General features: G+C 39.9%; 1 protein-coding gene and 1 pseudogene across 1 annotated transcript in view; one reads left to right on the top strand and one right to left on the bottom strand.

Moving 5' to 3' along the window:
* The window catches only part of brinp2 (bone morphogenetic protein/retinoic acid inducible neural-specific 2), a 337,921-nt gene that overhangs the window by 251,193 nt on the left and 73,280 nt on the right, over positions 1 to 13,448 (top strand). Inside the window, exon 6 of the mRNA XM_085141220.1 lies at positions 6,233 to 6,469. Coding sequence (XP_084997346.1) covers positions 6,233 to 6,469 — 237 coding nt within the window. The remainder of the gene's footprint in view (positions 1 to 6,232; positions 6,470 to 13,448) is intronic.
* LOC146498414 (uncharacterized) lies at positions 2,750 to 6,017 on the bottom strand (annotated as a pseudogene).

The raw sequence follows: 13,448 nt of genomic DNA, 5'->3' as shown, positions 1-13,448 counted from the left end.
TTGAGTCGTTGTAAACCGTTGTGAGAGGCTGGTCCACACTTTCAGCTTTTAATAAAATACCAAATGTTTTCTTTCTGCAGACTAATTATTTTGAAAGGTGAGCGAAAAAACAAAACAAAACATGAAGAATACATTTGGATTGCTCACATAAATAAGGCTCCATATCCATCACGTCCATAACTATTGAATTAAGTATTCTCTTTAATAGCAGACTGAGAAATAGTGAAAGCTGCATGTGGCTGAAACTGTAGGGCTTTTTTGGTGATTATAGACTAGGTGACAGTTGCTACTGATGATTAGTTCTGAAATACGTCCCAGTCAAGACTTGTCATCATTATAATTAGGAATTGCAACTGAAAATAAAACAAGTACATAACCATCCTCATCTCACTGGGTTAATACAATTGTTCATATTGTACTGTGTATATACATATGTGTACATGAACACATTTACTAGGCCACCTACATGACGCTTTCAGGAGCTGTTGGGCATGGAAACCCATGTCATGAAAATCCTGGGGCACAGTTTTTGTGATGATCTTAATGCCCGAGGAGGATTCTCTGCATTTATTTAGTCAGCAGAGTGTCAGTAACTTAGAGTTGATGAAGAAAATATCACAGACTGACTTGTTGCAATGCTAGTAGGCTATTAGAGCACCATGTTCAAATTCAGTGAGCTCTTTGTAATACCCAGTTCTTTTCACAAATGCTTGTAACCGCATGATTAGGTGCTTGGTTTTATACACCTGCAGCAAAGGGACTGAAAACATCTCAATTTAGAGACTGAGTGGAGTGACCTTTGTCAACATAGTGTATGTTAGTCAATGTTCTAATTATATATAAGCATGTGCGACTACATTACGATCCACGTGCAACTTAATTCTGAAAAATTTGGGACTCTGATCAAGAGTCTTTTTCTTCTGTTGCATTTTTTTTTCACGATGCACCAAATCTTCTCAGTTAGTGAGAGGTCTGGACTGTAGGCAGGAACGTTTAGCATCTGGACTCTTAATACACAAATGAGCTTTGGCCCAGAGAAGACAGCAACATTTCTGGATTATGTTCACATATAGTTTCTACTTTGCATGAGTGAGCTTTAATCTGTATTTGTAGATAACATGGCAACATGTGTTTAGAGTAGTGTTTCCCAACCTTTTGGAGCCACGGCACATATTTCACCTTAGAAAAATCACACGGCACACCACCAAACAAAAATGTCACAAAAAGCATTTTGATCATTTTTCCCGGCGCACCAGGTATAGCAGAATTAGCTCAGTTTGTCCCCAGTATACCATTTTTTGCCTTCTACTGGGTCGAAAGTTTCTCCAGGACCCAGGTTAGACTGACTACTTTTTCTTTTCAAATATTTATCTATTGCTATTCTTCTTCTTTGTTTTCTTCTGTTTTACTTGCAGTTGGCAACCCATTTAATTAGAGCAGGTAGTCCAGTGGAAGAGAATGTAATTGTTCTGCTTGTTACTCACGCCGATCGCTTAGAGTATCTTTACTCTAAGTGAAAAAGGTTAAAATATCAATACTACAGTCTAAATATCAGGAGAGCAAATCAATATGCTTTCAGATGTGTGGCCTAAAGATCACACGAATCTACATACTGATTTTCAGCCTTCAGCTTTGTCCCTTGCACACAGAGATTATTCCAGATTCTCTTATGCACTATGTGCTGTAGATGCGAACACAAACTGAAATTGTTCCACAATTATTTGCCTTTTTTTGCAGATTGGTAAACCTTTGCACATCTTTACTTCTAAGAAACACTGCTTTTATAAGATAGTCTTTTTACACCCAATAATGTTACTGATCTTCTGCCAAGCAGACAAAATATTCTTCATACTGTTTCTTCTTTTTCAGCCTTTTCTTTCTTTTCTTTTTTTTTGTTTGTGCAATCAAATTAAAAAATAATTTTTCATGAATTTTTTTATAATAATAATGGATTGGATTTATATAGTGCTTTTCAAGGCACCCAAAGCACTTTACAATGCCACTATTCATTCATTCGCATTCACACACTGGTGGAGGCAGCTACGGTTGTAGCCACAGCTGCCCTGGGGCAGACTGACAGAGGTGAGGCTGCCATATTGCGCCATCGGCCCCTCTGGCCAACACCAGTAGGCGGTAGGGTAAAGTGTCTTGCACAAGGACACAACGACCAGGACAGAGAGCCCGGGGATCGAACCGGCGACCTTACAGATATGCTTCCCAACCCCCTGAGCCACGGTCGCCCCATGAAATAGCAAAATTTCTGTTTAAACATTTGATGTTTTCTGTGTTCTGTTGTTATAAATACAAGTTTCTAAGTTCTACCAATCACTACATTGTGTTTTGATTTACCTTTTACACAAACCCAATCTTTTTGGAATTGGGTTTATATACAAAACAGCTCTGCCTCAAAAATGGTACGCATTTCTGTGAGTGCATCTGTGATGTCAGGCATCTTGGCAGTGGGTTTGGGTCTTTATGAATTGTGCTTGTTATGTCATATCCGACATATTAGTTTGGAATCTGTCTGTTGTTTGTAGCCTAGGTCAACAAGTGTCCTTGACGTGCAACGATTTTTAGGTGGGTGCTACATTTCAAAGTAACAGCCACATGAAATCCAAGGCCCAAAGTTTACCAGCAGAACTTTGTAGTGAACAACAGAATCAATATTATTCAATTATCTGACAGTGGTTCCAACGACTCCATCCTAGTAGTAATACAGTGCTAGTTAGTCCCAGCAATATCAACCGACATTAGTAGGTTCAGGGACTAGTGGTGGTATAAGTTGCAGGTATGTCAGCCAAGATACCATGGTTTGGAAACCTGTGTGGGATTATTCTGTCTTTCTTTCCTCTCTTACAGATTTGTGTTTTGTTTTTTTTTACACACTTTTTACTTTCTTGTTAAGTTTAGGCCCTTAAGACTGATTAGATTTAACTACTGAAATATCCTGGGTAAGGTATGAGGTTTAAAAACTGCTTCGTTAGATCCATAAAACAATCTTATTTTGGGGTAAAATATACCTATTCTCAAGAGTAATCACAATCACTGACAAATTAGGAATTGGAAGTACCTGGCCTGTCTCACTAAAGCCATAAAACGGTGTATCATGGCAGAGAAAATGGAAGGAAATGGGCCACACCAGTATTTTTTGACAAAAGGGTATTACCTCAATGAGAATGGGCTGGTGGTTCTAATATTGTGGCTGATTCAAAAATATTGGCACTTCACTTCAAGGCATCGCTCCAGTGTTATAGCTTGTGAATCGATGTTATAGCTGAAACTACTTTGCAGTTTGTGAAAACCGTGATCATATCCTCCTAAGGCTATGTCTACTATATACACTGAACAAAAATATAAACACAACACTTTTGTTTTGCTCCCATTTTTTACGAGCTGAACATAAAAATCTGAAACATTTTCTACATACACAAAGGACCCATTACTATCGAATATTGTTCACAAATCTGTCTAAATCCATCCCACCTCACAGGTGTGGCATGTCAAGGTATTCATTCGATGAATATTGCACAGGTGTGCCTTAGACTGCCCACAATAAAAGGCCACTCTGAAATATGCAGTTCGATCACACAGCACAATGCTACAGATGTCGCAGCTTTTGAGGGAGCATGCAATTGGCATGCTGATTGCAGGATTGTCTACCAGAGCTGTTGCCTGGGAAATGAATGTTAATTTCTCTGCCATAAGCTGTCTTCAAAGGCGTTTCAGAGAATTTGGCAGTACATCCAACCGGCCTCACAATCGCAGACCACATGTAACCACACCAGCCCAGGAACTCCACATCCAGCATGTTCACCTCCAGAATGGTCGACCAGGTGGAGACCAGCCACCCGGACAGCTGCAGCAACAATTGGTTTGCATAACCAAAGAATTTCTGCAAAAACTGTCAGAAACCGTCTCAGGGAAGCTCATCTGCATGCTCGTTGTCCTCATCGGGGTCTGGACCTGACTGCAGTTTGTCACTGTGACCAACTTGAGTGGGCAAATGCTCACATTGGGACGTTGGAGAGGTGTTCTGTTGAGATGTTTTTGGTGTTCAGGGCAGATGGCAGACAGCTTGTGTTGCATGGTGTGGGTGAGCAGTTTGCTGACGTCAACATTGTGGATTGACTGGCCCATGGTGGCAGTGGGGTTATGGACAATGAACACGAGTGCATTTTATTGTTGGTATTTTGAATGCACAGAGATACCGTGTTGAGATCCTGATGACCATTGTTGTGCCATTTATCCATGGCCATAACCTCATTTTACAGCATGATAATGCACGGCCCCATATTGCAAGGATCTGTTCACAATTCCTTGGAAGCTGAAAACATCCCAGTTCTTGCATGGCCAGCATACTCACCAGACATGTCACCCACTGAGCATGTTTGGGATGCTCGACTCGGTGTATATGACAGCGTGTTCCAGTTCCTGCCAATATTCAGCAACTTTGCACAAGTATTGAAGAGCAGTGGACCAACATTCCTCAATCAACAACTTGATTCAATTCAATTCAATTCAATTTTATTTATATAGCGCCAAATCACAACAAAAGTCGCCTCAAGGCGCTTCATAGATACAGAGAAAAACCCAACAATCATATGACCCCCTATGAGCAAGCACTTTGGCGACAGTGGGAAGGAAAAACTCCCTTTTAACAGGAAGAAACCTCCAGCAGAATCAGGCTCAGGGAGGGGCGGCCATCTGCTGCGACCGGTTGGGATGAGAGAAGGAAGACAGGATAAAGACATGCTGTGGAAGAGAGACAGAGGTTAATAACAGATATGATTCAATGCAGAGAGGTCTGTTAATACATAGTGAGTGAGAAAAGTGACTGGAAAGGAAAAACTCAATGCATCATGGGAATCCCCCGGCAGCCTACGTCTATCGCAGCATAACTAAGGGAGGATTCAGGGTCACCTGGTCCAGCCCTAACTATATGCTTTAGCAAAAAGGAACGTTTTAAGCCTAATCTTAAAAGTAGAGATAGTGTCTGTCTCCTGAATCCAAACTGGAAGCTGGTTCCACAGAAGAGGGGCCTGAAAACTGAAGGCTCTGCCTCCCATTCTACTTTTAAATACTCTAGGAACAACAAGTAGGCCTGCAGAGCGAGAGCGAAGTGCTCTAATAGGGTGATATGGTACTACAAGGTCATTAAGATAAGATGGGGCCTGATTATTTAAGACCTTGTATGTGAGGAGCAGGATTTTGAATTCTGGATTTAACAGGAAGCCAATGAAGGGAAGCCAAAACAGGAGAAATCTGCTCTCTCTTTCTAGTCCCTGTCAGTACTCTTGCTGCAGCATTTTGGATTAACTGAAGGCTTTTCAGGGAGTTTTTTGGACATCCTGATAATAATGAATTGCAGTAGTCCAGCCTGGAAGTAATAAATGCATGAACTAGTTTTTCAGCGTCACTCTGAGACAGGATATTTCTAATTTTAGAGATGTTGCGCAAATGGAAGAACGCAGTCTTACATATTTGTTTAATATGTGCGTTGAAGGACATATCCTGGTCAAAAACGACTCCAAGGTTCCTCACAGTGTTACTGGAGGCCAAGGTAATGCCATCCAGAGTAAGAATCTGGTTGATCAACTCTATGCCCATTGCACACCATTTGCCTCACGCAGTGCAACACATCTAATAGAGATGTGTTGCACTGCGTGAGGCAAATGGTGGCCACACCAGATACTGACTGGTTTTAGACATCTTTAGCATTGTGCTGTGTGATCAGACTGCATATTTCAGAGTGGCCTTTTATTCTGGGCAGTCTAAGCCACACCTGTGCAATAGACATGCTGTCTAATCAGCACCTTGACTTGGTGGTGGGATGGATTATCTCGGCAAATGAGAAGTTCTCATTAACACAGATTTGTGAACAATATTTGATAGTAATGGGTCCTTTGTGTATGTAGAAAATGTTTCAGATTCAGTTCAGCTCATGAAAAATGGGAGCAAAAACAAAAGTGTTGCGTTTATATTTTATATGTATTATATATGATAAAGGAAATTAACAATTGTTTAAAATCCTACAAGAAATCAGCTGGGTTAGAAATGCCAAATGTCAAGAATTTTACTTCAGTCTTCTATATTAAATCGCAAGTGCTAAAAATGTATTTTTACTTGAAGCCTTAAAAATAGCCTAAAATAAAATGTCTGCTTGTTCAAAAATAAGAGCATTCTAAAAAAAAAAATCCCAAATGCTTTACCATGTGCTTCCTTTTCTTTCCAGGATTGCAAGATGTCCTGCCAGAGTTTCTGCGTGGGCGTTTTGTGGAGGCAGCCCTCAGCTACGTGGCATGCAACTCAGAGGGCGAGTTGCTCTGTCGCAACAATGACTGCTGGTGCCGGTGCTCTCCTCGCTTCCCAGAATGCAACTGTCCTTTTGCTGACATCAAGGTCATGGAGGAGAACCTGGGAAAGAGCAAAGAGGCGTGGAACAACTTCAACCAAGACTTCATGGAATCAGGTATGGGTTCATGTTTCTAAGCAAGCTGTTGAGCTGCAGTTGAGCTATAAAGAGGATGCTTTGGTTTCGTTTCTGAACTGCTTTGGAAGAAAAATGCTTCACTTAGCATCTGAATGCGTATAAAAAGTTTGTATGGCGATTCAAGAGCCTGCTGATAACTAATGCAAGATGTATTTTGGCGGTAAGTCTGCAGTGTGGTGTTTTGATTTTGATTCTCAGATGCTATATGAGGTCACTGTTGTCGTTGTGATGAAACCTGTAACACTTATGGGAACAACTTTAACATCCATCGAAAAATATGTTAATACGTTCCACTTGACTTGGATCTTTGAGGTTCAGGTTTGTTTTCTTCCAGCAGATATGTATGTAACACATATAACACACAGCTAGTGTGAGCCACTTACAGTCCAGAAGACAATTATCCTTCTATGCATTTAGTAAATCTAAAATAATATTTGAATATTCACCAGTCTGCTTTAGCACACAGTGTTGGAACCACAATCTTACCCTGTCCAAAAACACGAAAACATATTTTCTGGTCATATTTCAGCATAATTAGCATTACACTGGAGAATCAAAAAAGACTCACATTATGTCTATTTAACGCTGGCTTGGAGCTGCAATGAAATAGTTGGATAACCAGCAAGAGTGCAGTGCACTCAGCACTAGCAGCAATTTAGTTTCAGAAAGAAGCTTGAAGAAATGTTGTTCAACAAATACTGAATTGTTCTGCTCTTTAAACGTCTTAGATACAAAACAAATATTCAACGAATTACAAATCCTTAGAGTGTTTGTGGTTTTTATGCAGATTCGTTTTCTTTAGTTTTGACATTACTTAGCATCATTTTCCACACAGCTCTAATAACACTGAAAATCTTATTTGCATTGAGGTAGGCTGTACAGAAAGGATGAGCTGTGGACAGCTGGACAGGGAGCGTGTTGCACAAGTTTGTTCGGTTCCAGTACCAGATGCAGATGCAGCAGGTGGGGTGGTGATGATTTATTGCTCCAAGCTGGAAGCAGTTTATGCTCAGTAACACTCTGGTTATACAGTGTGTACCTGTGAAGTGCTGCTATGATTATGTTCATAATTAGTCAGTTTGCAAGTTTCTGACAGACCAAAACAATAAGTTGGTACTCGGTTCACAGCTCAGCTAATGCAAACTTCATTAACAGCCTGATATACTCACTAAACACTTAAGTATGTACTTCTTGTTAGTAAGAGTTTGGATCCCCTGTATCTTCTGAATTGCCTTAATTCTTTGTTGTATAGATTCAACAAGGGGGATTTTGGTCAGTTTGGTTCATTGGTCTGAGATCTGGTGACTGTGTGGTCATTTGAGTGGAGTGAACTGACTGAAGTGGCGCCATCTGCTCCAAGGTTTAACACGTTGTATGCTCAGAGATGCTCTTCTGATAAGCAGAGATGTTGTTTTCTGGCGACCACTTGATTGTAGAAAGCGGTCATTTGAATGTTTGCCTTTATTTCAGATCAAAGCAGTCTGGCCACTCTCTGACCTCTGACATTATCTATCTAGACCTTAAAGTGACTTTGTAGTTTTACTTTTCAGTGACCAAGAATTAGTACCTGACATCATTAGACAAGTGATTTTAATACTGTGGCTGGTCAGGATATAGTAGGGAAGAATGAAAAGAATGGATACAAATAATGATACTTTTATTGTGAATACAGCGAAGTATAATTAAAAGTAGGCTGTTCTGTGTAACATCTAGAAAACCGCTGTTATTAACCCTTTAAGACCTACCATAGAACCAAGGCCGCCAGAGCTTACTTTATATTTTTACATGCTATAGTGCCATTTTTGGGAGCATTTCAAGTTGCTATACATCAATACAACTGTTATAGCCCACATTTTAATAATATGTATGCATTAAGTCCATAGTAACTACATTAATTGCAAAAAGGTGCAATAAACTACAAAAAAATTGAAAATAGTTTTTGTTTTGTTTTTTACAAATACATATATTTCTACTTGGAGAAATTTAAGAGGCTTATCTCTCAAAACTTTAAATACAAAAAAGTTGCAAAAAATAGTTTACAACAACAGGAAATTTATTTTGAGCGTCTTCATAATTTTATTTTTGAGATACACCAATTTTTATATACTGCAGAAAAATGAAAAACAATCCTATGATGCAAATTTGCAAAGAAAACAGCATGTGCATCAAAATAAACTATTTAAAGCAGTGCAATTTGAGTTCTAAGCATCACAGAAACTATTCAGAAAAGCATAAAGTCAAACATGACTTATAAAAACACCAGTATAGGCTTCTAAGGCCTACAAGTAAAAAACTAAATTTTTCGCAAAAATGACATCACTTCCGGTTTCGGGCAGGTATTGTCGGACATGCGATCGTTCGCACGGACGTCTATTTCAATGTGGGAAGTGTTATGAACAGCTGATCGGATCGGCAAAGTATGTTTCTGGAATATTATGTTTTTCTTTCTGCATTCCTTACGTGGTTCCGGTTCTACAAGGATTTAAAAATAGTTAAGCAAAATGGAGCGTGCCCGCTCCGATCGGCTTTAAAGGGTTAATGACATCCACAAATGTTCTTTGTAAATAATTTAAAAAGTTAGAAAACATTGCTACATTTTTTAAATTATTTCAATTTAGATAGTATTGTGTTAGTAATATTGTTAGCAAGCTAAACGTTAGCTAGATTTACATTTATTTACAGCATTAATTGATCCAAGTAGATCAGCAGAATGCAGGCAGAGACATCATTAAAGTTTGAATGCGCTAGCTTACATTATCCACTCAAATCAGTATTTTGCTAGCGGCAATGCAAGCTAAGGCAAGCAGCATTAGCTTACACTAATGCTAATGCTAATGCTGTAATGTGGATCCTCAAAAGATAGAGCAATGTTCCCGAGCCTTAAATCTAAAGCCAGTGCAGAAGTACCTTAAATTTCAAATTGGTGGCAATGACCAGCGGCGGCGGGGACACTCCTCTGTAGAAGGTGCATTTAAGTTTTTTAACAATTTTTGATTCATGGCCTCAGTAATCACTTTCCTAATGGGTTTATGGTTGCAGTTTGCTCATACCGCATTTTAACTTTTGATTGCATGAGGATACTTTGGAACCACAGACTATAAGCACTGTCATTACTGAGGTTTACACGATTTATATAGAAAATATGCATCTGGGCACAGGTGAGGAAAGTATGTAGTTGTTAAAAAAGTTAAATGTTGTCTCAACCTATGCGCAAATGATATAGGCACACAATACATTTGATGTTAGTTTGTAGAATTTAGTATTTAAGCTGGTGCTGTAAAAACATAATGTAGTACAATCATAGTCCAGATTAAAAATTCGATTTACTGCCAATAAAAGTTTTTGAAACTTGAAAATCTTGTCATTATTCTTCACTATATCACAGAAACACCACCCCTGGCAAAATAACAACAAACAAAACACAAACAAAATTTCTGGCCATAACCATGGTTTCTGACCAATTTACAGGGAAACAATGAGAGAGCCTCAATCAGGTTAACAATCTCACTCTCATGTTGTTTTCCAGCAAGCCGACCTATTCGTCACAGAAAGCAAGACACAGGTGTGTCATATAATGATGGCAATGATGCAGAATAACTCGGACATCATTTCCTAAACTGGATAAAGCATTGTTTTTTTTCTCCTTTGCTACATCTCAACACATCACCAGCTCACTTCTTAATGATTTGGAATATGTAGGCAGAATTTAATTGGAGATGAGTTTCTGACAGTTTTCTTTGTGAGCATCTTGAGTTTCCTCACAGAGATTAGCAGATTGTGTGTGTGTGTGTGCTGACATATAGGTTGAAATTGCTCTTTAAGTGACATTATGTTGCTAAACAGCATTTTTGTGCATTCACATAGGCTCATTTTGACAGCACCTGACTTTGCAGGGTTTCTTTTACTTCCTTTTGCTGCGCGTTAAGTCTTTATAAAGAGGCGCTGACAAGGAGCACAGACAGGAGGAGGACGTGTAATTGCATGGCTTTTCTTGTTCTGCTGACTTTATGGGTTTTGTCAGGAGCTTAACTTTGTGTTGTTTGTCATAAAATATGAGGCCTTTAGTACATCTGCAGCCCTGTGTGTTTGAGTAATGAGCTAAAAAAAATATCAGGAAAGGCTCCCCAGTTTGTAACACACCAACAAAGGGCAGACCAAAGCATAGGCAGGCATAGATTGCTCAGCCACAGGCATGACTGCATTCAGGGGATCATCAAAGTTTTATCTAATTTTAGGGAACACTCACAATCCAATTTCACGTTCACACACTACCAGTCACCTAGCATGAGGCGGGTTGGGATGAAAAATGAACGCAGAAAAAAGAGAGGAGGCTAATCTACATGACAAATATTGTTTGACTTTCAGAGCTTTAAGAGCAGGTGTTAGTATTCATTGTCTCTCCCTCTTTCTCTCTTGCTAGTTTTTCAGCAACTTTTCACTCGAACACACACACACACACACACACACACAAAGTGGATTCTAGCTTCTGGGGTTGTCTAGGAAGTTGGGCTGAATCTCGTCTGCTGGGACGGGCTGATAAATTTATTGTGGCGAGGGGAAAACAACTGGGAGGATGGTGTGTGTGACAGATTGCTCATGTGTGTGTCAGAGAGACAGAAGGAGGACATAGAAGAGACTAGATCACTGTGTGTGCCAAACAAAAGAGGAGAATAATACCCTCGAACCTCAGCCAATCGCTATTTGAAAACCAAAGTCCCAAAGCTAGGTTGATAGCTAACTACAATCACACACACACACACACACACACGCGCGCGCGCGCGCACACACACACACAAGAGCCCTCTGCTCTAAGGCTCTTCTCTCTCTCTGATAGATCTTATGCAAGGTTTTGAGAGGCAAGATGTCCCAGGAAGGTGTGAATAAGTTGGAACATCACACCTTTGGTTTCGTGAAATTGGAAAACACTACCAGCTTTAAGGCTTAGCACCACATCCTCTATTACCTTGACTGCATGGTGTGTTTATGAAATTAAAGTGACATATTTGTAATACAGTGCTGTAATTTATGTGTCCTCTGTCACCAGTGTTGGGAAGGTTACTTTTAAAATGTATTCCATTACAGAATACAGAATACATGCCCCAAAATGTATTCTGTAACGTATTCTGTTACGTTACTCAATGAGAGTAACGTATTCTGAATACTTTGGATTACTTAATATATTATCATGCTGTTTACAACTACATGAATGTACTATTGCTGTGATTTATTACTGTTACTGAAGGTCTGCGGCTCCGAACCGTAGTAAAGGGACCTCTGGCTAATACGGTGGGTTCTGTGTCGGGCTCATAGCTGAAAACTAGCTTTACTTTGTTGTCTGGGTCAACTTTGCTAGCAGAGACAGAGAGAGGCGTTGAAAGGCTGCTCCAACAGAACTTATTGTTTTCGGAGGAAAACACGAACACGGTGTACAGTCGAGTCTTAATAGCTTACTTACAACTGGGCTCGTCAGGCTCTCTTCTTGGCTGCAGTGGTTATTATTATATTTACATGCTTCCAGCTCCCGTTTCTGCTCGATGACAGCTCGTACTTTTCCTTTTTCTCCCTCCCTCGCTCACAGACACATAACGTGTATGTCAGTCCATTCTCCCTGCAGCACGGACTACACTGCCCATGATGCTACATTCTTTAGAGCTATACCGGTAGCATTCTGCCTATTAGCTTAGCACAACAACAACAAAAAGGCCTCTCTCACCCAGGAAACACAGAGAGAGAGAGCGGCACCCTGTAACCATGGCAACCGCAACGCTGCCGCCTGGAACTACAGAACGTAGCTGTCAAACAAAACCCAAACAGTCCTGACCCGCCACAATATGAAACAGGAAAGTACCGCCTTGTAATCCATTTATTTCAACAAAGTAACTGTATTCTAAATACCACCTTTTTAAACGGTAACTGTAACGGAATACAGTTACTCATATTTTGTATTTTAAATACGTAACGGCGGTACATGTATTCCATTACTCCCCAACACTGTCTGTCACAGGCAGAGTAGTTTTGCCTTGATACAATACTGCTTAGTTTTATTTTCTCAGTGTCTGATTGGCCATCTTTTGTGACAGTACATACACTAATAAATAAACATATATAATCATATTTCCACAAACAGTGACCAGAGGCTTTATTTTCCCCAGCCACATAAGATAAAGGCCTTATAAGCCTCTACCTAAAGCTAAAATGTAATTAGTGGTAGGATTTTAATTTCTCCCTGTTCCTAATCAGTTGGTCCAGGGTTTTTCTTTGATCTACTCTAATTTGCCCTCTTAAACTCGGGACATTATAGTTTCAAATGTAAAGCCCTCTAGTAGTTTAGTGAGGCATCTCCGGACTGGAACACTCAGATGGGAGTCATGATGACAAACCAAAATAAATCAGAGTGAAGGAATGAGATGCCACCACTGTGCCAGTGTGAACACAGCGCAGCACGATTGCTGAAATGATTTAATTAGAAGCTGTTTAAGGCATCTTAGCTGGTAACCCTGACCCTAATGAAAACGTTTTGGATGTGTTTAAGTTAAAATGATTGCTTTCATTGGTCCCTGGTTGCCAAGATTTCTGAAACAACTTAATAAAAGCAATAATTCTACATTCTGATTGCCTTGGGTTGGGGCTTCATTTGCATATTGCAGGGTTAGATTTGGTTGTCAGCGGTGATGACAGTAATGAGAGGGGAAAGGAAAGAAAGTTGTAATTCTTAAAATTATGCTGCAGATTCTTAACATAGTCAGTGATCTCCAAAGTTGTTCAGTCAATAACACCGTAGTTAACAGAAGATCGATATTTTATTATTATCGATTACCCTTCTCTCACCCCAACTGGTCGCAGCAGATGGCCGCCCCTCCCTGAGCCTGGTTCTGTTGGAGGTTTCTTCCTGTTAAAAGGGAGTTTTTCCTTCCCACTGTCGCCAAAGTGCTGCTCATAGGGGGTCATATGATTGTTG

The sequence above is a fragment of the Neolamprologus multifasciatus genome, chromosome 18 (genome assembly GCF_963576455.1).
Source record: "Neolamprologus multifasciatus chromosome 18, fNeoMul1.2, whole genome shotgun sequence".
NCBI classification, from domain to species: domain Eukaryota; kingdom Metazoa; phylum Chordata; class Actinopteri; order Cichliformes; family Cichlidae; genus Neolamprologus; species Neolamprologus multifasciatus.
The sequence above is the reverse complement of the archived record's forward strand: the minus strand, read 5'-3'. Positions and strand labels throughout refer to the sequence as shown.